This window comes from Chiloscyllium plagiosum, unplaced genomic scaffold (assembly GCF_037043375.1).
Source record: "Chiloscyllium plagiosum isolate Xiang-an unplaced genomic scaffold, Cpla_swu_hap1 HiC_scaffold_42, whole genome shotgun sequence".
Lineage (NCBI taxonomy): Eukaryota > Metazoa > Chordata > Chondrichthyes > Orectolobiformes > Hemiscylliidae > Chiloscyllium > Chiloscyllium plagiosum.
Window position 1 is genome coordinate 1193420 of NW_028270180.1, and position 26492 is coordinate 1219911.

The following is a 26492-nucleotide window of genomic DNA, read 5'->3' on the forward strand; positions in this document are numbered from 1 at the left end:
ACAGAGAAATAGAAGAAAAAGTTTGAATCCAAGATGCTGCAGGATCCACTGGTTTACCCCCAGAGAGGGTGCAGGATCCACATGTTCACCCCCCAGGGAGGATGCAGGATCCACAAGTTCACCCCCAGAGAGGGTGCAGGATCCACAAGTTCACCCCCAGGGAGGATGCAGAATCCGCAGGTTCACCCCCAGAGAGGATGCAGGGTCTGCAGGTTCACCCCCAGGGAGGATGCAGAATCCGCAGGTTCACCCCCAGGGAGGGTGCAGGGTCTGCAGGTTCACCCCCAGGGAGGATGCAAGATTTGCAGGTTCACCCCCAGGGAGGATGCAGGGTCTGCAGGTTTGCCTCCAGGGAAGGTGCAGGGTCTGCAGGTTTGCCTCCAGGGAGGGTGTAGGGTCTGCAGGAGGATGCAGGGTCTGCAGGTTCACCCCCAGGGAGGGTGCAGGGTCTGCAGGTTCACCCCCAGGGATGGTGCAGGGTCCACAGGTTAATCTGACTACTATGTATCTTTTATGAATGGTTTTGAGTGTATCCTCCTAACCAACTGCTCTCTACTCGTGGAGCCAAAGCTCCTTAATAGAACAAGCAGGTTTTAGACCTGATATGAGCTGGTTGACCAAGTACATTTAAGCCAACTCAGAATAAACTATCTGCAAAAATCTTCAGAATCTCTTGAATGTGTGACTCCAAGACACATACATTTTTCTGGAGGTCTGTGCATCTTTTGACAAAACAAATAGAAGCCCACTTCCAGGCTGACAGCAATGTTGCCAAAGATTTGGTGAATGATCAGTCAAGAGAGAATCCAGGGTTTGAAAAACAGCAACATCCACTCAACAAAATCTACTTTATGCAAGGGACTCACATCCCTCCATAAGCAGAATGACTAAGATTGCCCAGCACGAGACTGTGGTCACCCAATGCACTGTACACTGCATTGGGAGTGAATGAAGTCTATGAAAAGTTGCAGGATTTAAAATAATTGAGCTAACAAGCCTCAGTGCTGTAATCTGGCTGTCCAATTCAGACTCTGACTTGTAAAGTTGCAAGATATCAAATAGGAGGTGACAGGATCCCAGTGGAGGTTTCTGGCAGGTTTTTAAAAAACTGAGATTTCTAATTCTTGTAGTCATCAGAGGAAGGAAAGTTAACAACAGTTCTTGGAGCACTTACTTTGCAAATAGAGTCACACCTAAGTAAATGTGCAACACAATCAGGACAGATCAAAACTGAATTTATAACTGGGAGTCAAATATGGCATCAGACTGAGTAATGTTATTGTTGTAAATCATTTGAAATGCCTCAGCCCCTCATTGGCTGCCTGTTGACAATACAGCAGCATTGTCCTTCACTCAATCTTCTCTTGTTTAGCCTACAGTATACACACCCTTGGCTTGTTCTGCCTTCTCCTGTTCATCCCGTGACTGAAGAACATTACTGAAGAGTCGATCCATGAACTGAAGATAAAACTAAACATGCCTAACTTGCTCAGTGTCAAACATGACAAGTTGGCAGTGATTTAGAATGAAGATTTCACAATCTCTGGAGATTGCCATTTGGAAGTCGACATTGAAATGGGGGATTATGTGCCCTGGCCAGTTAACAGAAAATTACTGAACATTTTGGCGAGCTACCTGACGCCTTTCAAAAGCAGGTCATGTATTGGCTGAAATATGAATATCTTCTAGGTCAAAAGTATACTCGGTAGATAGGAAAGGGTTAAAGAGATAAAACCAAGCTCCTCTATTTCTGCACTCTCTCAACATCGGGTAAACAAATTGAAAGCTAGCAATGTGGGTGAGAACTTAAACACAGGGATCATCTTAACATGACAGAGCTGGCCTGTGACAGGATTATTAGACTCGTCCTGCCCATGGCGAACGACACGGAACATGCCCCGCACCTACTCCATGACAAGCCGTTCCTTTCTCGCGTAACAGAACCAATAGAAGTGGAGATTCTGAGACTGACGGTCATGTCCCGCCTCTAACCTGAGGCTCAAACTGTAATAAGGGCAGATCCATTTTTTTTTAGCTACAATGAGACAAAGACGGACTGATTAGTTAGTTGTTTTTTCCCTCCAAATGGTACTTAACCCAAAACTTAGCCCCAAAATTGATCCGGAGGAGTTTTCTTAAATCAGAGAAAGCAGATTACGAGGCTGTGCAGATACTTTTCTGCATTGCAATATTTCCGGGAGTCTGGGTGTGTTCCCACTCGTTATCAAACAAAGGGGCTCGGTGTCTAGGATTTTCAGAGGGGCTTGTGTCCTCGTTATTGTCGCATGCGAAATGGCGAGTGCAGCTTTCGATCGTTTTGCTGCCGAGTGCCTGGTGTCCATGTCCCGGACAGCAGTGGTCCACAGCCCCAGTCCAGCAGCCACTCCCCCCGGGGACTGTCAGGACAAAGGCACCGGGTTGCTGCTGGTTCTGGCTGGGATCCCGGCTCAGGGCGGCCCGTCGGCTGATGGCAGCCCGCAGGATGGGGCGAGGAGCCTGGCTACCGGGCACTGCGTCCCCCCGAGACCCAGGAGCCGGAGAGGCAAAGGCAGGAGCGGTCAGGAGCGGCGGCCCAAGAAGCACCAGTGTCAGTATCCTGGCTGCGGTAAGGTCTACGGCAAATCCTCGCACCTGAAGGCTCACCTCCGGACTCACACAGGTCAGTGTGGCCCAGGGGCCATTCCCCACGCCATCCCCTCCCGCAATACCACTCCCAACCCTTGCCCACCTCAACACCACCACTCCAATAACCTTCCACCAATACCACCTCAACTCCACCCCTTTCCCACCACCCCCAACCCCAATACCACCCCTCCCCCACCCTCACCACAACACTATCCCCCACCCCAACATCTCCCAGCCCCGCCCAAACACCACCACCCCAACCGGATCTCATCCCTAATACTATTCAGCAGCACTATCCTCCTCCCACCATCACTCCTGACTCTACTAACAACATCACCCCACCCAAACCCAACTATCCCAGACCTATCTCCCCCACCTCACCCCAATGCAGTCAATCCCCTTTTGCTTCCACCCCCACCCCACCTCACCCCACACCCAGTCCTACACCTTTGGACCCCTAAACCTAATGGCAGCCTGTCCCATAGTGTTGGGATGAAAACCTAGCACTCAGCCCAAAACTGCATGTTGACTTCAAATAATATTCCAGACCCCAAAATACTTACCCCTGACTCTCAAAATACACACCCTCCTGCCCCAAAATACTCTCCATGGCTCCAAAACAACTCACATCTCTGTTTATCATTTCCATCCACCCATCAACAATCAAATGTCATCTCTCCCACACCCAGGATGCTGCCTGTATCCAACCCCCTCAACTCGAGGTGCAGCCTCTGTGTGCCTCCACTGCCCCAGGGCACTGCTGCAACTCCAAAGACTCAAAACACTGATGCTCTTCATCCCAAAATCTCCCAACCAGGAGGACGGGGATAGGAGTGTGGGAAGGAGAGTGAGGAGTGGAAAATGAGGGAAGTGGATTGTGAGAAAGAAAGGCAAGAGAAAGGGAGGGGAAGGGAGTGTTAGGGAGATGAGAGGAAAATGGATGATAAGGGGGCAAGGAGGGCAAGAGACAAGGGTATTGGAAATGGAGTAGATGAGAGATGAAGGAGAATGGGGGAAGAATAGGGGATGAGGGCAAAGGAGGGGGAGGAGGAGATGGAGAAAGGGGCAAGATAGCAAAAGGGTGAGTAGGAAGTGGAGGAATAAGGGGAAGGGTTGAGCAACAGCCAAAAGGAGGACGACAATCCCAGATTCATCAAGAATCAGACATTGAAAGTGAGAGACTTGGACAGCAAAAAAGACAAGTAACCATAACCTAACATACGCACTTCATACCCTTCCCCCTCGCTCGCTCCCTCTATTCCCCCTCCATTCCACCACCCCTACTCTCTCCAATTTCCCCCCCCCACCTCTCTACATTCCCACCTCGCACTCTCTCCTCTCTCTGACCTCTCCCTCGCACTCTGTCTCCCTCTCACTTTCCCCTTTGCAGTCTCTCTCCACCAATTCCCTTGCACCCACTCTGTCACCCTCATCATCCTCACTCTTACTCTCTTCCTCCTTGCTTTTGCACTTCCTTTCTTTCCCCACCTTTGCACTCACTCCCCACTCTCACTCTACCCTCCTTGCACTCTTAGACACTCTCACTCTGTCCCTTTCACCTTTCAGCAATTGTTCTTTCCCCTCCAGCTCCGACTGCTCCCTCCTCCCCATTCCAACCCATAAATTCTTCCATTTTGTCCCCATTGCCACGAAGTTCCCTACCATCTCACTCCCCATGCCATTCACTCCCCCACTCGCTCCTTGACATCTTTCCTATTCTTCTTGTTTCTGCTGTCCCTTTTTCCCTCCACCCCTCTCCTTTCTGCACCCTCTTGCTCCCTTCTGTCTATCTGATTTCATCCCCTCACCCTTTTCTACTGTCTCCCCCACTTCCCCCCACCTCTACCCAACACTCCCTCCTCCCGCTCCCTCCCATCTTCCCCTTAATCTCACTGCCTTATCCCTCCATCTACCAGTTCCCTCTGCCTTTCTCTCTTTCTCCCTAACACTTCCCTCCTCCTCCCTCTCCTCCCCACTCCCTCATCCTTTATTAAAGGATTTTTGTAAAACCTGAAAATTCCTACCTAATAGCAATTTAAGTTTACGTCACATTCCCAGCTTCTCAGTAGACCTAAGGATGGACAGTAAATTGGAGCCTTGCTAGTGATGGGTGCCCATTTCATCGGAATGAAGAATAAGACATTCTTATGTGGGGCGTTACACAGTTCGATTCTAGTCTTGCTCCATGTTCACACAGGTACTTAGGAACCAAAAGCCTTGCTGACTTCCTCCTCTTGCACTCGGGTGCTGAGATCTGTTGACTCAGCAGGGACCAGGAATTGAGTCCAGTTTGTGGTAGAAAAGGGTGGGTGCAGGGGATCTGTGAAGTTTGAGTATTTCAGCTCTTCTTCCATTTGTTGAACTTCTCCATAAAGGCATAAAAATAGACAAAGGTGAACAATTCAAACTCTACATTTTTTAATCAAATAAATAGCCAGTTACCTACCTGCCTAGTTCATAGAGGAAGCAGCAAATTGAGTTGTTTTTCTGCACAGTTAATGATAAATTAGTGGTGGCCTTTTGGGTCTCCCTATGATTGCTCTGCCACGGTAGTTGGGTAAATTTGCCTGTTTTTTTAATTCTTTCAGGGGACATGGGTGGCACTGGCTGGTCAGAATTTATTGCCCATCCCTTGTTGACCTTGAGAAAGTAGTGGTGAGCTGTCTTCTTGAACTGCCAAGTCTGTGTCCTGAAGGTTGACCCACAATGCTGTTTAAGGAAGGAATTCCATGATTTGCCATGAATTCCATGTGACAGTGAGAGAATGGTGATATATTCCCAAGTCAGGAAGATGAGTGGTTTGGAGAGGAACTTGCAGGTGATTATGTTTTCATGTATTTGCTACCATTGTCCTTCTAGATAAAAGTGGTCGTAGGTTTGTCGCAGGAGCCTGTTAATTTGATGTTGCCTCTTGGCAACTGGCTGATGACATTCTGTAATAATACAGCAAGTGTCAGTTAGAAAAAAACTTGTGCAGTATTTACACACGAATTAGATCAAAAGAACGCAAGGATATTTACCTAAATCAGAAAGCTCTCCTAAGTTACCTCTCATCTCCCCATATCCTTCATTAGACCATACAACATAGGAGCAGAAATTAGGCCATTCAGCCCATCAAGTCTGCTCCACCATTCAATCATGGCTGATAAATTTCTCAATCCCATTCTCCCATTTTCTCCCCATAACCCTTGATCCCCTTTACAATCAAGAACCTATCTATTTCTGTCTTAAATATGACTTGGCGTCCACAGCCTTCTGTGAAAGTTAATTCCATAGATTCACCACTCTCAGGCTGAAGAAATTTCTCCTTTATCTCTGTTCAAAAAGGTCTTTCTTTTAGTCTAAGGCTGTGTCCTTGGGTCCTAGTCTCTACTGCCAATAGAAACATCTTCCCAACACCCACTGTGTCCAGGCATTCAGAATTCTATAAGTTTCAATCGGATCCCCCCTTATCCTTCTAAACTCCATTGAGTATAGACATAGAGTCCTCAAATGTTCCTCTTATGTTAAGCTTTTCATTCTTGAGACCATTCCCGTGAATCTCCTCTGAACACGCTCAAGGGCCAGTACAGCCTTCCTGAAATATGGGGCCAAAACCTGCACACAACACTCCAAGTGTGACCTGTCCTATCTGTCCAGCTTCTTTCCCATTTGTCCGCTGCACCCTCCCCTCTGACCTATCACCATTACTCCCACCTCCCTCCAGTTAAAACGCTCTCACCTTCCTCCCAGCCCCACCCCCACCCCCCTCCCATTTATCTCCCACCCCCTCGGCTCACAGCCTCACTCCTAATGAAGGGCTTTTGCCCGAAACATCGACTCTCCTGCTCCTCGGATGCTGCCTGACCTGCTGTGCTTTTCCAGCACCATACTCTTGACTCCAAATGTGGCTTGATCAGAGCCTCAGAAGTACATCCCTGCTTTTATATTCAAATCCTCTCAAAATAAATGCCATCACTGCATTTGCCTTCCTAACTACTGACTCAATCTACAAGTTTAGCTTGAGAGAATCCTAGACTAGAATTCCCAAGTCTCTTTGCACTTCAGACTTCTGAATTTTCTCCCCATTTAGAAAATAGTGCATGCCTCTATTCTTCCTACCAAAGTGCATGACCTCTCACTTTCCCACATTGTATTCTTTAAGCTCAAGATCTAGTACCATTCATGCATCACTGCTCTCCTTTTTGAAGGTACCTGGTCCACCAAACATTCAAGTTTGGCACTCCCATCTATGTGAAACCCTTTGCAATGTTCCAAAGTCTTTGAATTTCTCCAATTCTTGCATCTCCCTGTTAAATTGTTCCCCAACTGGTGCCTTTCCATCTCTCCCTCCTCTACACTGTCCCTTAAAATATAGCTGTAACTGAATTTGTGGTCATCTGCCCCAATATTTCTGCATTCACTCTGAAATTTTGATTGTTATTTCTCCTTGATATTTTTATGATGATAACAATGCTATATAAATACAAGTTGGTAATGATGACAACTTCTGAAATATCAAAACATATAAAAACACCACAGCTGGAAGGTGTTCAGAACAATATTGGAATTAAGATATGAAATGGGATCAGAAGTGGACCATTAGAAACACGAACAGGAGTAGGTCATTCGGCCCCTTAAAGCATGCTCTGCCATTCAGTAGGATCATAGCTGATCCAACATTCCTCACATCCAATTTCCTGCAGTACAGGCTCTTCGGCCCTCGATGTTGTGCCAACATGTGAAACCAATCTGAAGCCCATCGAACCTAAACTATTCCATTCTTGTCCATGTGCCTACCCAATGACCATTTAAAGGCCCTTAAAGTTGACAAGTCTCCTACTGTTGCAAGCAGGCCGTTTCACATACTTACTACTGTCTGAGTAAAGAAACAATCGCTGACCTCTGTCCTATACTCATCACCCCTCAATTTAAAGCTATGTCCCTTCGTGCTAGCCATCACCATCCAAAGAAAAAGGCCCTCACTGTCCCCCTTTCTAACCCACTGATCATTTTGTATGTCTCGAAGTCATCTCTCAACCTTGTTCTTTCTAACGAAAACAGCCTCAAGTCCCTCAGCCTTTCCACATAAGACCTTTCCTCCATACCAGGCAACATCCTAATAAATCTCCTCTGAACCCTTTCCAATGCTTCGACATTCTTCCTGAAATGTGACAACCAGAAATGTACGCAATACTCCAAGTGCAGCCGTACCAGAGCTTTGTACAGCTGCAACATGACCTCAGGCTCCGAAACTCAATCCCTCTACCAATAAAAACTTACACACTGTATGCCTTCTTAACAACCCTATCAACCTGGGTGTCAACTTTCTGGGATGTGTGTACTTGGATACCAGGTCTCTCTGCTCATCTACGCTACCAAGAATCTTACCATTAGCCCAGTACTCTATTCTTGTTACTCCTTCCAAAGTGAATCACCTCACACTTTTCCACATTAAACCCTATTTGCCACCTCTCAACCCAGCTCTGCAGCTTATTTATGTCAGTAACCTGCAACATCCTTCAGCACTATCCACAACTCCACCAGTCTTAGTGTCAACCGCAAATTTACTAACCCATTCTTCTACACCCACATCCAGGGTGAGCAACAGCCCCAAAACAGATCCTTGTGGTCCACCACTAGTAACTGAACTCCAGAATGAACATTTCACATCAACCACTACCTTGTATCTCTTGATGCTAGCCAATTTCTGATCCAAACCGCTAATTCACCCTCAATCCCATGCCTCCATATTTTTGCAATAGCCTACCAAGGGGAACCTTATCAAATGCTTTATTGACATCCATATATGCCACATCAACTGTTTTATCCTCATGCACCTGTTTGGTCACCTTCTCAAAGAACTCTAAGGTTTGTGAGGCATGACCTACCCTTCACAAAATTAATTTTACACAAGGGCTCTACCTCCATGGTTGTTTTTGGCAAGGAGTTGCAAAGACTCCTTACGCTCGGAGAGAGGTTGTTCTTCCTCATCTCAGTCTGAAATTTATTCTGAGACTATGCCCTCTCGTCCTAGACTTTCCCATGAGGGGAAACATCCTCACAACATTAACTCTGTAAAGGCCCTTAAGAATCCACTATGATTCAATGTGTTCACCTCTCATTCTTCTATACTTCAGTCAGTAGAGTTCCATCCTATTTAGCCTTTGCTCCTAAGACAATAGACAATAAACAATAGGTGCAGGAGTAGGCCATTTTGCCCTTCGAGCCTGCACCACCATTCAATATGATCATGGCTGATCATCCTTAATCAGTATCCTGTTCCTGCCTTATCTCCATAACCCTTGATTCCACTATCCTTGACAGCTCTATCCAACTCTTTCTTAAATGAATCCAGAGACTGGGCCTCCACTGCTCTCTGGGGCAAAGCATTCCTCACAGCCACCACTCTCTGGGTGAAGACGTTTTTCCTCATCTCTGTCCTAAATAGTCTACCCCGTATTTTTAAGCTGTGTCCTCTGGTTCGGCACTCACCCATCAGCGGAAACATGTTTCCTGCCTCCAGAGTGTCCAATCCTTGAATAATCTTATACATCTCAATCAGATCCCCTCTGTCTTCTAAACTCAAGGGTATACAAGCCCAGTCGCTCCAGTCTTTCAGCGTAAGATAGTCCCGCCATTCCAGGAATTGACCTCGTGAACCTACGCTGCACTCCCTCAATAGCCAGAATGTCTTTCCTCAAATTTGGAGACCAGAACTGCACAGTACTCCAGGTGTGGTCTCACCAGGGCCCTGTACAGCTGCAGAAGAACCTCTTTGTTTCTATACTCAATCCCTCTTATGAAGGCCAGCATGCTATTAGCCTTCTTCATTACCTGCTGTACCTGCATGCTTACCTTCATTGACTGGTGTACAAGAACACCCAGATCTCTATGTACTGCCCCTTTGCCTAAATTGATTCCATTTAGGTAGTAATCTGCCTTCCTGTTCTTGCCACCAAAGTGAATAACCATACATTTATCCACATTAAACTGCATCTGACCACTCACTTAACCTGTCCAGGTCACCCTGTAATCTCCTAACATCCTCCTCACATTTCATCCTGCCACCCAGCTTAGTATCATCAGCAAATTTGATAATGTTATTACTAATACCATCTTCTATATCATTAACATATATTGTAAAAAGCTGCGGTCCCAGCACTGATCCCTGCAGTACCCCACTGGTCACTGCCTGCCATTCTGAAATAGAGCCATTTATCACTACTCTTTGTTTCCTATCAGCCAACCAACGTTCAATCCAAGTTAGTACTTTGCCCCCAATACCATGCGCCCTAATTTTGCTCACTAACCTCCTATGTGGGACTTTATCAAAAGCTTTCTGAAAACTTCCAGGTACACTACATCTACTGGATCTCCCTTGTCGATCTTCAGTTACATCCTCAAAAAATTCCAGAAGATTAGTCAAGCATGATTTCCCCTTCATTAATCCATGCTGACTCTGACCTATCCTGTTACTACTATCCAGATGTGTCGTAATTTGATCCTTTATAATAGACTCCAGCATCTTTCCCACCATTGAGGTCAGACTAACTGGTCTATAATTCCCTCCATCGCAGGAATCATTCTAGTGAGCATCTTTTGAACTGTTTCCAAAGAAATTATGTATTCTTTAAGGACAGGGGCAGCAGATACATAGGAACACCACCTGCAAATTCCCCTCCAAGCCCCTCAACGTCCTGACTTGGAGTCGCAGAAATGTTTAGCATGGAAAGAGACCCTACAGTCCAACCTGTCCATGCTGACCAAATATTCTAAATTAATCTAGTCCCATTTTCCAGCATTTGGCCCATATCCCTCTAAACCCTTCCTATTCATATACCCATCCAGATGCCTTTTAAAGGTTTAATTGTACCAGCCTCCACCATTTCCTCTGGCATCTCATTTCATACATGCATCATCCTCTGTGTGAAAAGATTGCCTCTCAGGTCCCTTTTTAAATCCTTCCCACTCACCTTAAACCTAAGTCCTCTAGTTTTGGACTCCCTTCTCCTGGGAAAAAGACCTTGACTATTCACCCTATCCAAGTCTCTCATGATTTTATAAATCTCTATAAGGTCACCCCTCAGCCTCCGACAGTCCAGATAAAATAGCCCAAGTCTATTCAGCCTCTCCCTGTAGCTCAAACCCTCAAGCTCAAGCAATATCCTTGTAAATGTTTTCTGAACTCTTTCAAGCTTCACAACATCTTTCCTACAGCAGGGAGACTAGAATTGCATGCAGTATTCCAAAAGTGGCTTAACCAATATCCTGTACAGCCACTACACGACCTCCCAAATCCAATACTCAAAACAATGACAAATAAAGATAAGCGTACCAAATGCGTACTTCACTACCCTGTCTACCTGTGACTGGGCTTTCAAGGAACTATGAACCTGCACTTGGAAATATATCACAGTTCTTTCAGTGTTGCCGGATTAGAATTCTGGAATGGCCTCTCTGACAGTGCTGTGGGTCTATCTAAACCTCAAGGATTGCAGCAGGTCAAAGAGGCACTTTCTACAAGGACAAATAGGAATGGATGAAATGGTAGCCCAGCCAGAAATAGCCACATTCTGTGAACAAATAATTTTAAAAGAAACCTTCCTACGTAGTCACTTATAAAACATTCTGACCTTGCAACATGCCTGTCAGTTGGGTGGCTGCCAACAGTCCCAGTTTAAGGCTTTTCATTCATTGTTAGTCCACTGGCATTGGTCTTTGTTCTCCCAAAATGAACTTCACATTTTACCAAGTTGTATACCATTTGTCAATTTTTTGCCCACTTGCTTGACCTATCAGTATCTCTCCGTAACCTATTTGTATCACTCTCACAACTTGCGTTTCCACCTACTTTTGTCTCATCTGCAAACTTGGCTACAATACATTTGATTCCTTGTTCGAAGTCATTAATATATATTGTAAACTATTGCATTCCCAGCACTGATCTTTGTGGATCCCCAATGATTACAAGTTGCCAGCCTGAAAAAGAACCTCTTATACCCAATTTCTGTTTCATGCATCAATTCTCTCTTTGTGCAGTACTATGGGCTCTTCTCTCATGACGTCATCTTTTGTGAGGTACCTAGTCAAACATCTTCTCAAAGTTCAAGTACAACACATTTAGTGATTTCCCCCTCTATCCATTCTGGTTGAGACTTCCTTGGAAAGCTTGAATAAATTAGGCAGACGTGACCTTTCTTTCATGAAGCTATGCTAACTCTGCTTGAGGGGGGGATAAAGAAACTAAAGAATGGCAGATGCTGAAAATCAGAAAGAAAAACAAAAACAAATTGCTGTAAAAACTCAACAGGTCTGGCAACATCTTTGGAGAAAAAAAGAAGAGCCACTGGACCTGAAATGTTAACTCTACTTTCATGCTTTTGATGGGTTTAAGGGCCAATTTGCAAATAGCTAACAGATTCAGCCTCAGGCAAAAGGCTTTCAAATAAAAGAAACACTTCTACAAAGAAAGGGGAGCGGCCAGTTCTCCCACTCAGCTTATCTTTGGTTTTTGCAGTCAGGCAATTTTGAGGCTGCTGATCCAAATAACAGCAACATGAAAGAGGTTGTTCTGTGCTGACATCTCTCTGTCCTGTAAGACTGTGTTTGATTTTTCATTTTGTGCCAAGAATGTTTATGGCGATTGTTGTAAGTATTTGGAACAGCATCATTAAGTTGGGATAATCTGTTGGGTTTTTGGATAGGTTACGTTATTCTGTATTCTGTTCTCTTTTATTTGTGTTTCATCCAGTAATCTTATTAATAAATTCTGTTTTATTGAAAACTAAGTGGTTTGACCAGCTGCATCACTCCTGGAATATCTGCATTACACCTGCTTAAAACAACTAGCAAAGTTAGGGTCTGGGCTACTTCCTTGCAATGTTTTGAGGGGGTCTGGCATGGTCCATAACACTGGATTCTGAATTTAGTCTGTGTGGCTATTACTGACTTTTACCTTCATCTTAACACTCTCCTTAACTTCCTTGGTTGACTATGATTGATTTATCCCTTTCCTTAGAATCTTTCCTCCTTAGTGGGTTATATTCAGCCCTTTAAGCTGGCTCTGCTACTCAATATAATTGTGAATTATCTGTTTATGTTTCAAATTCCACACTCCTGTCCAGCCTGAATGATTCTAGATTCTCTTTAGGTGAGGGAATCAAAAGTCGCAGTAAAACACTTGTCCTTGGGGAAAAAATTCTCATCTTTGTTCTGAAAGATAGACCCCTAATTTTACCCAGCAAAGGAAACATGCTTTCCATGTTCAACTTATCACGACCATTCAAGATTCATAATACGCTTCAACAAATTTACCCCTCATTCTTTTAACCTCCAGTAATAACAAGCACAGCTTGTCCAACCTATCTTCACAAAACAGTCCAGTCATTATAGATACAGGTTGTACCTCCCTGATCTGACACCCTGGTCCAGTATCCACAGTTGGTTCCAGTTCTAGTCTAAAATTGCTGTTAAGGTTACAAGCCATTGCCTGCAAATGCTTGGTCTGCAGTCACATTTATTTTAGTGAAGCACTTTTAATCTGCCTGGACCCTTTAGTGAAAAGATATATTTTATTGTGCACAGCTCAGTGTGGAGAGTGTAAAATTAATTGCTACAACTCACAGGAACAATCGTCTCTGATGTTAGAGCTTATGTAACTTTATTGTTTCAAGGTTCCATATTAAGGAACATGTATTGTTTTAACGATTTACAGGAGGAAAATTGAATGAACCTTATAATGAAATGCATAAGTATTATGAGCAACATATTGCAAAGTACTTTTTAATAGTGTTTAAGACTCCTGTGGTCCGGCAAAGGCCCAGTTCCGAGACTGCTGGATTATGGTGATACAACTTATATCACTCTCGTAAACCTCCTCTGAATTGCCTCCTACACATTTATATCCTTCCGTAAATAAGGAAATCAAACCTGCACACTGTATTCAGGATAGGGTCTTGTCAGCAAACTGCTTGTTCATCAGTCTACCTGAAGGACGAATTGAATCATTGGGTCATATCCTGTTTTATTTATTCAGACAATTCATCAAAACAGACACTATCAGTTAGCTGACATGCCTTTGCTTTTTCATAGAATGGTATGTTTGCTGTTAATTATTAGACACAACTTATTGTTTTAATCCCTGTCCCTCACCAAGGAACTGTATTCATCCCTAGCTCCTTATCCTCAAGCTAAAGTAAATAATTTGTTGACATAAAAAGAATGGATGTTGCACAATATGCCTGTTAAACCCCTATTTAATGTTATTAGACCTATTTTACACATCATTTAAAATGCCTTGCATTTACAATGTTCCATATTGGAAAATTTCTCTTGACATCAAGTCGCTTTGAAATGGTGAAGTTAGTGCTTTATTTTTATACTATTGGTATTTTTTTTTTCAGATTATAAATAGTTTCAAGGATGGGGAAAGAGAGACAATGTTTCTTAGTGTTGTGGATGACTTCTGCTGTCAGAGATAGTATTTAAGATTTGAGTGTTGGCAGCACTTTGGCCCTGCAGGGCAAGGAGTGATTCACTCACCAGAGTCAGTTCACCTAAAGGCTCAATGTATGTGTACAGTTTCAGTGTGATACTTGGGGATATTGATAAGTGTCCCATTGATCCATTTCAGTTTAATGATGTCAGCCAGCAGAATGATGAAGTTTAGAACTCACCTCAGCATCCTGGATTCAGGTGTAAGAATAATAACCTGCTTTATACAGGAAGGTGAAGAGAAGGTGGCATAATTTTGCATCATTCGGGAGGCAGAGTCTGTGATAGATAAGAGTTACAGGCATGGAGAAAGCTAGGCAACTGTTAGAAGGGGGTCAAAACAGTAATTCCCCTGAAAAAGAAGTATACCGTTTTGGATACTCGGAGGGGGGGGGGAACTTAACATGGGCATGCATTGGGATGCAGGTCTCTAGCACAGAGTCTGTCCCTGTTGCACAGAAGGGAAGGGGGAAAAGGAGGAGAGTGTTAGTCTTTGGGGACTCAGTAGGTACAGGGTCAGATAGAAAGTTTGTTCGGAATGAAAGACACTCCCTGTTGGTGTGTTGCCTCCCAGATGCCAGGATCAGTGACGTCTCAGATTATGTCTTTGGGGTCCTGAAGGGAGAGGGTGACCAGCCCCAAGTCGTGATCCACATAGGTACCAACAACATGGGTAGAAAGAGGGATAGGGATGTAAGGCAGGATTTCAGGGTGCTAGGGTGGAAGCTAAGAGCTAGAGCAGAGTTGTTATCTCTGGATTGTTACCCGTGCTACATATAGTGAGGCGAAGAGTAGGGAGAGATACCAGCTGAACACGTGGCTGCAGGGATGGTGCAGGAGGGTGGGTTTCAGATATATGGATAATTAAGGCTCATTCTGGGGAAGGTGGGATATCTACAAACAGGATGGTCTTCACTTGAACCAAAAGGGTACTAATATCCTGGGTGGGAAATTTGCTAATGCTATTGGGGTGGGTTTAAACTAGCTCAGCAGGGGTTTGGGAACCTGTCTTGTAGTTCCAGTGCACAGGAGAATGAGAGTAGTGAGGACACGGACAGGATTTCACGGTCACAGGAATGTGCTGGCAGACAGCAAGCTGGTTTGAAGTGTGTCTAGTTCAACGCCACAAGTACTCAAAATAAGGTAGGTGAGCTTACAGTATGGATAGGTACCTGGGACTTCGATGTTGTGGCCATTTCGGAGACATGGATAGAACAGGATCAGGAATGGATGTTGCAATTTCCAGGGTTTAGATCTTTCATTAAGATCAGGGAAGGTGGTAAAAGAGGGGAAGGTGTGGCTTTGTTAGTCAAGGACAGTATAATGGTGGCTGAAAGAACGTTTGATGAGGACTTGTCTACTGAGGTGGTATGGGTTGAGGTTCGAAACAGGAGAGAGGTCGCACTGCTGGGAGTATTTTATAGGCCTCCGCAAAGTTCCAGGGATGTGGAGGAGAGGATTGGCAAAACGATTCTGGGAAGGAGTGAAAGGAACATGGCGATCATTATGGGGGACTTTAACTTTACCAACATTGACTGGAAATGCTATAACTCTAGTATGTCAGGTGGATCAGGTTTTGTCCAATATTGTAGAAGGGCTTCTTGACAGAATTCGAAGGGCTGACAAGGGGGGAGGCGACACTGGATCTGGTGCTTGGTAATGAACTAGGCCAGGTGTTTGATTTAGTAGTAGGGGAGCACTTTGAAGAGAGTGATCATAATTTGATTATGTTTAGTTTAGTGACGGAAAGGGATAGGCACATGCCACAGGACAAGAGTTATAAATGGGGGAAGGGCAATTATAATGTGATTAGGCAAGACTTAGGAGGCATAGATGGGGTAGCAAAATGCAGGGGATGAGGTCAGTTGAAATGTGGAGCTGGTTTAAGGAACTGATATTGCATGTCCTCGATAGGTCTATCCCTGTCAGGCAGGGAGGAAGTGATAAGGTAAGGGAACTGTGGTTTACTACAGAATTTGCATCTCTTGTTAAGCAGAAGAGGGAGGCTTATGCGACGTTGAGACGAGATGGTTCAGATGGAGTGATGGAGAGGTACAGATTAGTTAGGAAAGATTTAAAGAGAGAGTTAAGAAGAGCAAGGAGGGGACATGAGCAGTCTTTGGCAGGTAAGTTAAGGAGAATCCTAAAGTTTTCACTCAGGAAAAGGAGAGTATTGTAGAGAAGAAGAATGAGATACGGGCCATTAGACCAGAAAGATTGAGGTTAGTAAGGAGGAGATGTTATCAATTTTAGAATGTGTGAAAGTAGATAAGTCCCCTGGGCCAGATGGGATTTATCCAAAGATTTTCTGGGTAACAAGGGAGGAGATGGCAGAGTCTTTGGCCTTGATCTTTGAGTCACTCATTGTCTACAGGCTTAGTATCAGAGGCCTGGAGGATTGCAAATGTTGTGCCCTTGTTCAAGAAGGGCAGTGAAGATGACCCAGGTAATTATAGACCAGTGAGCCTTATGTCTGTTGTAGGAAATGTTTTGGAAAGGATTATAAGAGATAGGATTTATAATCATCTAGCAAGCAACAATTTGATAGGAGATAGTAAACATGGTTTTGTCAAGGACAGGTCATGTCTCACAAACCTCATTGAGTTTTTTGAGAGGGTGACCAAGCATGTGGATGAGGGTAGGGCAGTTGACGTGGTGTACATGGACTTCAGTAAAGCCTTTGATAAGGTTCCACATGGTAGGCTATTGGAGAAAATGTGAAGGCATGGGATTGAGGGTGATTTAGCAGTTTGGCTTTCTGTAAGAAGGCAACGAGTGGTGGTTGATGGAAAATATTCAGCCTGGAGTCCTGTTGCTAGTGGTATGCCACAAGGATCTGTTTTTGGACCAATGTTGTTTGTCATTTTTATAAGTGACTGGGACAGAGGCATAGGTGGGTGGGTTAGTAAGTTTGCAGGTGATGCTAAAGTTGGTGGAGTGTTGGACAGTGTGGAAGAATGTTGAGGGTTGCGGGGGAATTTGGATAAACTGCAGAATTGGACTGAGAGGTGGCAAATGGGAGTTCAATGCAGGTAAGTGTGAGGTGATTCACTTTGGGAAGAATAACAGGAAGGCAGAATACTTGGTCAATGGAAAGATTCTTCATGGTATGGATGTGCAGAGGGATCTCTATGTACATAGATCCCAGGTTGATAGTGCTGTTAAAAAGGCATAGAGTGTGTTAGGTTTTATTGAGTACCAGAGCTGTAATGTCATGCTGCAACTGTATAAAACGCTAGTGCAGCCTCACTTGGAATACTGTGTGCAGTTCTGGTTGCCCCATTATAGGAAGGATGTGGACTCATTAGAAACGGTGCAGAGGAGATTTATCAGGGTGTTGCCTGGTCTGGAGCGAAGGTCTTATGAGGAAAAGCTGAGGGACTTGGGTCTGTTCTCATTGGAAAGAAGGCAGCTAAGAGGTGATATAATGGAGACATACAAGACGATCAGAGGATTAGATAGGGTGGACAGTGAGTGTCTTTTTTCCGAGGATGATGACATCAGCTTGTACGAGGGGGCACAGTTGCAAATTGAGGAGTGGTAGATTTAAGACAGATGTCAGAGTCAGGTTACTTACTCAGAGTGGTTAAGGATGTGGAATATCCTGCCTGTCAATGTAGTTAACTTAGCCACATTAGGGGCATTTAAATAGTCCTTGGATAAGCACATGGATGATGATGGGATGGGCTTAGATTAGTTCATAGATCAGCGCAACATCGAGGGCCGAAGGGCCTGTTCTGTGCTGTATAGTTCTATGCTCTATAAATCGTAATGGCACTGGACTAGTAATCCAGAACTTGGGCTCGTGTTTCGAGAACATGGGTTCAAATTCCATTATTATTGATAGATTTAAATTCAATAACCTGGAATATAAATCTTGTTTCGGTAATCTCATTGTAAAAACCCAACTGGTTCACTAACATCTGGAGGGAAATCATCTTTGCCTGGTCCAAACTATGTGCCCCCAGAATCTCAGTAACTTGGTTGACTTTTAACTGTCTTCTGAAATTTCCTCACAAACCACTCAAGGGCATTTTAGGGATGGACAACAAATACTTGCCTTTGTCAGCAACGCTGATAGCCCATGAAAGAATTAATAAAGACAGATAGCCCAAGGCACTTCACATCAATGTAACCAGCCAAAATGTGATGCTAAAATAGATATTAGGACAGTTGACCAAATGCATGCACAAAGAGGAAAGTCTTAAGCCTCACATTTGTCCTGAAACGCCTATGCGAGAGTGTCAGGTAAGAGTTGCAACTAATATAAAGAGTAGAATCTAGCTTGACTGTAATGACTCAGTGGTGAAATAGACAGACTGGGTTCATACCTAGAAATGTGGTGCTTAAATGACTGGTACCTCTGAACCCTATCCAAATGAAAATTAGTTTAGGGGTGGAGAGGGGAATCCAAATTTAGTTTAAATAAAAGTAAAGTGGGCATTAGAGATTTGAAATAAAAACAAAGGGCTTGAGAAATTCAACAGGTCTTGCAGCATCTGTAGAGAGACAGGGAAAGTTAACATTTCAAGTCTGATATCACTTGTTTGGAGAACGCATTCTCTCTGTATTGAATTGAATTGCATTTATTGTCACATGTACTCATGAGTACAGTGAAAGGTTTACAAGTTGCCACTTAGTGCCATCTTGGGTAAAAAGGTACCTAGGTACAGAGGAGAAAGTGAGGACTGCAGATGCTGGAGATCAGAGCTGAAAAATATGTTGCTGGAAAAGCGCAGCAGGTCAGGCAGCATCCAAGAAGCAGGAGAATCGATGTTTCAGGCATAAGTCCTTCTTCAGGAATGAGGAAGGTGTGCAAAGCAGACTAAGATCAAAGGTAGGGAGGAGGGACTTGGGGGAGGGGCGTTGGGAATGCGATAGGTGGAAGGAGGTTAAGGTGAGGGTGATAGGCCAGAGAGGGGGTGGGGGCGGAGAGGTCGGGAAGACGACTGCAGGTCAAGAAGGTGGTGCTGAGTCCGAGGATTGGGACTGAGATAAGGTAGGGGGATGGGAAATGAGGAAGCAGGAAAAATCTGCATTCATCCCTTGTGGTTGGAGGGTTCCTAGGCGGAAGATGAGGCGCTCTTCCTCCAGGCGTCGTGTTGCCATGGTCTGGCGTTGGAGGAAGCCAATGACCTGCATGTCCTTGGTGGAGTTCAAGTATTCAGCCACAGGTCGGTTGAGTTGGTTGGTGCGGGTGTCCCAGAGGTGTTCTCTGAAACGTTCCGCAAGTTGGCAGCCTGTCTCCCCAATGTAGAGAAAGCCACATCAGGTGCAGCGGATGCAGTAATGGAGGTGCAGGTGAATTTCTGACAGATATGGAAGGATCCCTTGGGGCCTTGGAGGGAAGTGAGGGGGGGAGGTGTGGGTGCAAGTTTTGCATTTCTTGCGGTTGCAGGGGAAGGTGCCAGGAGTGGTGGTTGGGTTGGTGGGGGTGTGTGGACCTGACGAGGGAGTTGCGGAGGGAGTGGTCTTTCTGGAACGCTGATAGAGGAGGGGAGGGAAATATATCCTTGGTGGTGGGGTCTATTTGGAGGTGGCGGAAATGACAAAGGATGATACGATGTATCTGGAGGTTAGTGGGATGGTAGGTGAGGACCAGTGAGGTTCTGTCCTGGTGGCGATTGGAGAGGCAGGGTTCAAGGGCGGAGGAGCGGGAAGTGGAGGAGATGCGGTGGAGAGCATAGTCAATCACGTCTGAGGGGAAATTGCGGTCTTTGAAGAAGGTAGCACGTCTGAGGGGAAATTGCGGTCTTGGTACAAAGCAGAAAAATAAAGAAAACAAAGTCAAAAGTTAAACATTACAGTCCTTATTAAAATAGTTGAAAAACAAGGAAACACAGTTACGAGTTCAACAACATAGTCTCTATAAGCACCTGGCCATGCTGGCCTTGTACTCCTCCACAATGGCTCAACCTCTCCCCACTGATGCCACGGGCTGTCTGTTCCAGCTCCCGCCCTTGCTGTTGCCCGCCCTGAGCTGCTCCCTCCCGCTCTCGCTGCCGTCCGCCCGCTCCCACTCTCACCATCTGCAGTCCCCAGGACACCGGCTGCCCTGGGTCACTCCCTCTCTCTCTCGCCACCATCCACCCCAGGCCAGCTGCCTTAGGATAATTGCCAGAGGCCAGAGACCTTTTTTTGCTGTCATGTTGGGCATGCCCTCCCCGTGCTGGCTTAATCTCCTCCATAATGATTTCCCCCTCACTGCACAAACTCGTACCTTGCACAAGGTAAAAAGATTATAAATTAAGAAGAAAAAGCGAAAGAATAAAAAAGGCAGATGGAACAGATGGGCCACAAGGAGGAGCCCTCACCCTGTAATGATAATCTGACACCATCTTGTGATTTTTCCAAAGAAGCTATCTGTTTTGCAAAGAATTAAATTTGAGTTCCATTGTAGAACTTCAGCACAAAAATCAAGATTAATGTTCCAGTGTAAGTCTAAAAGGAGCATTGCACTGCTGTGGATAAGATGTTTTGCCAAGGTCCAATTAAGCCTGCTCAGTGTTTGTGCAGATTCTAAGGCACTGTTTTGAAAAAGAGTAAAGAAGTTATTTCTTTTTTTTCTCTTTTTTTTTACAAAATGCACCAATCTTTATTCAAATTCCACCACTAGGAAGATAGGAAAACACCCGGGTGGCCAGTGACAAACACTGCCCTTCACATCAAGGGACAGTGCTGTGTGATCAAAACAGTGAAGGGGAGGGTAGGGACTAAATCAAAATAGAGTTGGAGGGAGAAATGATGCACTCCACTCCCTGCGGCGCCCACCTCTCCCTGAACAACTCCAGGATGTTGGTCGACACCGCGTGCTCCTTCTCCAAGGACACCCGGGCTCTAACGTAACCGCGGAAGAGGGGCAGGCAGTCGGCCCTAACGACCCCCTCCACGGCCCGCTGCCTGGACCTGTTAATGGCCAGTTTGGCCCAAAGAAGTTATTTCTGGTGCCTTGACCAATAATTATTCCTAATCAACAACACGAGAAACAGATTTTTTTAATTGGCGTTTTCTGAGCGCAAACTGTTGCATTTCCTGCATTTACAACATTTCAAAGAGTGCTGCATTAACTGTAAAGTGTTTTGAGGTGTCTGGTGATTGTGAAAAGCTTCATATAAATGCAAGGTATTTTAAAATCTATTATTAATTAAATCTGTTCATTTTAATTTCAGGTGAGAGGCCGTTCGCATGTACTTGGCCAGATTGCAACAAGAAGTTTGCTCGCTCTGATGAATTGGCTCGACACTACCGCACCCACACAGGCGAGAAGCGTTTCAGCTGCCCCATCTGTGAGAAACGCTTCACGCGCAGCGACCACCTGATGAAGCATGCTCGGCGCCATGTCAATTTCCAGCCCAGCATGCTGAACAGGGCGCACAGCTCACGGCCGAGCTCAGTCAGTGATTACAGCCGATCAGATGCATCCAGCCCAGCGCTAAGTCCCGCCAGCTCGCCCTAAACACTCCTGTGCCCGATTACTAAACTTTTGATTTGTCTAACCTCCCAACCGTGGAACTTCACTGCAATAGTGAAAAACAAAAAGAGAAGTTAGATTGGTCGATGTTGAAGGGACAGCATCACCGCTACCGAGTCTTTAAAAAAATTAGAGTTAACAGCTTTAAGAGAAAACACAAGATGACTACACGTTCACCTCAGGATATGTTACTTTTCTTTTAAACTGCACAATAGAGAAAGCAACATGCAGTTTAGATTTAACCTGGTTCAGTTTTTCCCTCAGGGATGACAGTACATTTCTCCTGTACCATTGCCTTGCCTTAAATATTTGCACTCAGATTGCATCGATGTCATGTTGATATGCAGGGGGATACATAGGTCAATTCTGCTTTTGAAACTTTAATGTTTGTGGCTCAAGTGTTAATCATGGGATTGTTGTAACTTGTATGTTCTTCCAAATCACAGCACACGTTTCATTAGTGGCTGAAAGGGGTTTGCAATTTTCCTGGTCATTTATCCAACCTCCTCCAATACGCTGCATATCACTTTCAGAAGGTAACTAAAGAACAATGCACGAGGTGGAGGAATCGGAGCTTTCCTGTTTCTGAGTTAAAGTCATAAGCTGCCAGTGGATGTTGTCTTTCCTGCTGATCACCATGCCTTCTGTCCCTCTCCACAACAAAAACATAATTACTCTGTAAAATTGTATGCAAACTTAGAAAGTTCATGTTGTGAACGAATGAAAAACCAGAAGCCATTCCAAAATGTTCTGAAGATATTTTAGAAGAGTTTTAAGTGCTGTCAAATGTAGTGTATTGTATACTCTAGGTTATTGGTTGCATTGTGGAATGATAATATACATTCCAAAGGAATCCATGTGGAAAGTGTACATACTTGCTTTGCATGGAAGCTATTGCCTCTGGCCCCTTGTGTTTGTTGTGTTGATAGGGTCAGCATAGCACTATTGGTACTTGATGCTGAGATCAGGTAACTTTACTCCTGGACCTCTTGCACTCTCTCATAGTAAATGTGTCTGAAACACATCAACTCGCAGATACTCTTTGATAACCTCCTGTATTTATTTTTGGGTTTCTATTTAACTGTAAAATGCAATAGGCTGGTCCTTTTATTAAAAACAAAGAGGAGAATGTATGGTCAAGTTGAGTGGTTAAATGTTTGTGTGTGTATGATGGAAGCTGAATTAATCTCACTGACTTGTCAGTTAAACTGGTACATAAAAAATTGTCTTACGCCACAAGAATTTAAAGTTTATTTCACAATCTACTCCTCTCCATCAAGAGATTGCATAATTTAAAAACTGTAAATATTTTTCTGATAACTTATCCTGCCTACTCATTGCTCTCCCCCTCACCCCCAAAAAAATGCTTCTCTTTCACTGTAGTATTGGTTCCACAAGCAAGCTGCCCTTCAATACCTTCACTCACATTTGAACTTACACTGTGATTATTGATAAGTCTTTAGTCATGAAAGATAGAATAGTCAAAAGTCTGTCCTGTTCTTAACAAATGCTAGCATTTCTCCAGCAGCAATCATTGGAACATTTGTGGGCGGCAGGGTGGCACAGTGGTTAGCACTGCTGCCTCACAGCGCCAGAAACCTGGGTTCAATTCCCGACTCAGGCGACTGACTGTGGAGTTTGCACATTCTCCCCGTGTCTGCGTGGGTTTCCTCCGGGTGCTCCGGTTTCCTCCCACAGTCCAAAGATGTGCAGGTCAGGCGAATTGGCCATGGTAAATTGCCCGTAGTGTTAGGTAAGGGGTAAATATAGGGGTATGGGTGGGTTGCGCTTTGGCGGGTCGGTGTGGACTTGTTGGGCCGAAGGGCCTGTTTCCACACTAAGTAATCTAATCTAATCTAATCTAATCTAATGATCAGAAACAGGAACAATTACCAAGAACTGCCTTGAGGGTAGAATGAGCTAATTCAGTAAGGGACTAAATGTATGGTTTACTATTACACTGGACAGTTCATCAGACATATAATCATTTTGGATATGAAATAATACTTTATAATGGTGTGGATTATTATAGGAAGTAGCTGCTCACTGTCATTTGGCAGTTTGTGGAGGTGAACTTCTGAGGCTGCTAAACAAATATGCTCAGACCTCAATGTATTATAGATTGGCTTCCCGATTAAAATAACTCAGATTGAAAGCCCCAAAGAGGCCCACTGTATAAAAGTACACAAAGCTACTCATTTAGGAAGGAAGGCAACTTGAGGAATGGCTATGGCAGGATGAGGACAGAAGTTTTTTTTTAAAAAAGGTTTCTAAAATTGGGTTTAGGACTGGCTACAGCACTGAGATAGTGTTGTCCTTTCACCTCAGAGGTTTTGTTCAAATACCATTCAGAATGGAGCTAACAGTCATCAATTTGAAATTTTGATATCATTGTTTCTGTGCATTGAGATACTGAAACTAATTGCTGCTGCTAAAGCACAGACAATCTCACTCCAAAATGGGGAGAAAAATAATCTAGATTTACCTTTGTTCTCTAACCTGTGCTGTACCTGGCCTAGGAGTGTTTGGTGAGACAGTACAGAGGGAATATTATTCTGCTTCAATTTAATGTACCTAGCCTGGGAATTACATGGTACATCAGTTAACTGCTTCATTCCCACAATGAACATGTCTTAGCTTTAAAATTGAAGCTCCTTCAACTGCCTACTTCTCAAAAATTAATGATCGCAGGTTTCCAGAGAGTCAAGAGTTTTTTGGTTTCATGTATAAGAGTGAGTGATAGCACCAGCTATGTCAGTAATGTTAGCTAATGTTAATGAAGCAAAATTACAAGCTGATCTGTATATTTTAGAGAGTGTGATTCTTTGGTGCTTATACTGTATATTTATATGTAGGGATTGGGCAAGATTCTCCCTTTCCAATCAGACTGTTCAATTTTTCCTCAGGACCTCGTGTGCACATGCTATGTAAATCATTAATTTCTACTTTATCTAAATAAACCAGTTCTAACTTGAGAAGGCCATGTAGTGACTCGCTACATGCATCCAATTATTATTAAAGGGATCACACTTCACAATGCTGGTGCTCACTGCTCTGATGTTCTGCTTTGTATGCTTTTTGTAATTTTACTTTGTACATCAATATTGTGATTATTGTCCTATGCAATCTTTAACATGAGCAAAACTACAAATTTCTTAACAAATAATATGCATGGATAGTGAGGGCTTCTTTTAAATAAATGTTTAAGACTTTCTGTGAGACCCATTATTGAGAACCAAAACTCTGAAATCATAAGATTTATAGAATGGTTACAGCATTTGGCAATCGCTGCTTTTGGCATCATCATTGTCCCAAAACTGTCAATTCTGACCAGATTTCAGAGTCTACAAATGACTTTTTTAAAAATGTGAGCTGGACAGTGAATGTCTAAGGGCTATTTAAGCATCATGTCCATTGTACCTCATTATTGTGCAATCACATATAAAAAAAGCGGTGGGATCCAGTGAAGGCAAGACGACAACAACAACAGATGGAAAGATGAAAACAAAGGCAGTACAAGAATGAGAAACATCAGAGAAAGAGAACTGAGAACACAAAGTACCAAATACAAATAGAATCTTTGGGGGGGGGGGGGGGGGGGAGAGCAACAGGAAATACATGAATTCATAGATATTTAAGATGTCAGTGTCCATGAGATCAGACTTTCACTGTCTGATGTTGTAACTTCTTACAATTTCCATTATTACTAAGAATCAAATGATGAGAAAACAGGATTAAGCCATTCAACTATTTGAACCTGCTCCACCATTTGATATGATCGTGATTAATGTAACTCTTGATTCAACTTCCCTTTTCCACCTACTTCCAATACAATTTCACTTTCTTGGTAGTTCAAAACTCTAGCTACCTATGCTTTAAAAATATTCAATGATCTTGCCTTCCTAGCTCTCTGGGAAAAAGAATTCCACAGACTCACTGTTCTTTGTGAGAAAAAAATTCTTTTCTTTTTTTTTTGGGAGACCCTTTATTTCTAAACCGTACCTTCAAGTTCCAGTCTCTCCCACAATGCCTTCAGCATTCATTCTGTTAAGACCCCTCAGAATCTTTCACATGTCAAGAAGATCTCTCATTCATCTAATTTCTAACATACACAGGTTCAGCTTGTCCCCAACATTTTCTCCTAAGATAGCCACACATCCCAGCAATCAATTGAGTAAACTCTCACTAAACCGCTTCGAATGTATTGTTACGACTCAGAGGTGAACCCCTCTGTTAACTGAACCAAACACCCAGAAAAACTCACCTCGCTTCGTAATGTTAAAATATGAGTGACAGAGAATTCCCAAATTTCACTATTTAAAGAAAATAACATCAGTTCTTTTTTAACTCAAATGTGAACATTAAACAACTACTCACAACTCTGAGCCCCCCTTTCTCTTAACTGCTTGTTATCTGCCTTCAACTCTATAACAATATGTTGTTCCAATAAGACACTCATTAAAATGACATCAACTTAATTTCAAAACCACCGCCAATGTTGTCATGTGTCTTTCTTCTTCCACCTGAAGATCTCCCTGGGTTGTCGTCTTTTTATTGCGAGTATGCTTCAGATGAAAAGGTACCTTTGATAGGAAGTGTTTTCTAATTTCTTTGAGAGCAAGATGTTAACTCTCCACGTGTTTCTGTCTTGACAACAGTTGCTCTCTGACCAATTTTCAAAAAGGTCCACATTTTATACCCTCCAACATCAGACTGGGTCATTGGTTCAATGTATCAAAACAATACATTTTAACTAGATTGGATTTTAGTATCCTGCGGCATAAATTAAATTTATTAGTTAAATTTGAACTGCTTTCAAAGCAGCATCCAAAACTCAGGTATCCATTTCACAGCCAAGTGTTACATATAAGTGTTGCATAGCTTTAAATTAAGGGGGGGTAGATATAGGACTGAAGTTAGG

General features: G+C 43.8%; 1 protein-coding gene across 2 annotated transcripts; it reads left to right on the top strand.

Annotated features, from left to right (window-relative positions):
* The first annotated feature begins 1860 nt into the window (after positions 1–1860).
* Positions 1861–24785, top strand: LOC122542516 (Krueppel-like factor 13). 2 transcript variants are annotated; one of them, XM_043680338.2, is made up of 2 exons: positions 1861–2605; positions 21270–24785. In XM_043680338.2, the coding sequence occupies exons 1-2, from the start codon at positions 2293–2295 to the stop codon at positions 21554–21556; spliced, it is 600 nt and encodes a 199-aa protein (XP_043536273.1). In that variant the 5' UTR covers positions 1861–2292; the 3' UTR covers positions 21557–24785. The 2 variants fall into 2 exon arrangements, with proteins under 2 accessions (XP_043536273.1, XP_043536272.1); XM_043680337.2 differs by having other exon boundaries at positions 1887–2659.
* Positions 24786–26492: the final 1707 nt, after the last annotated feature.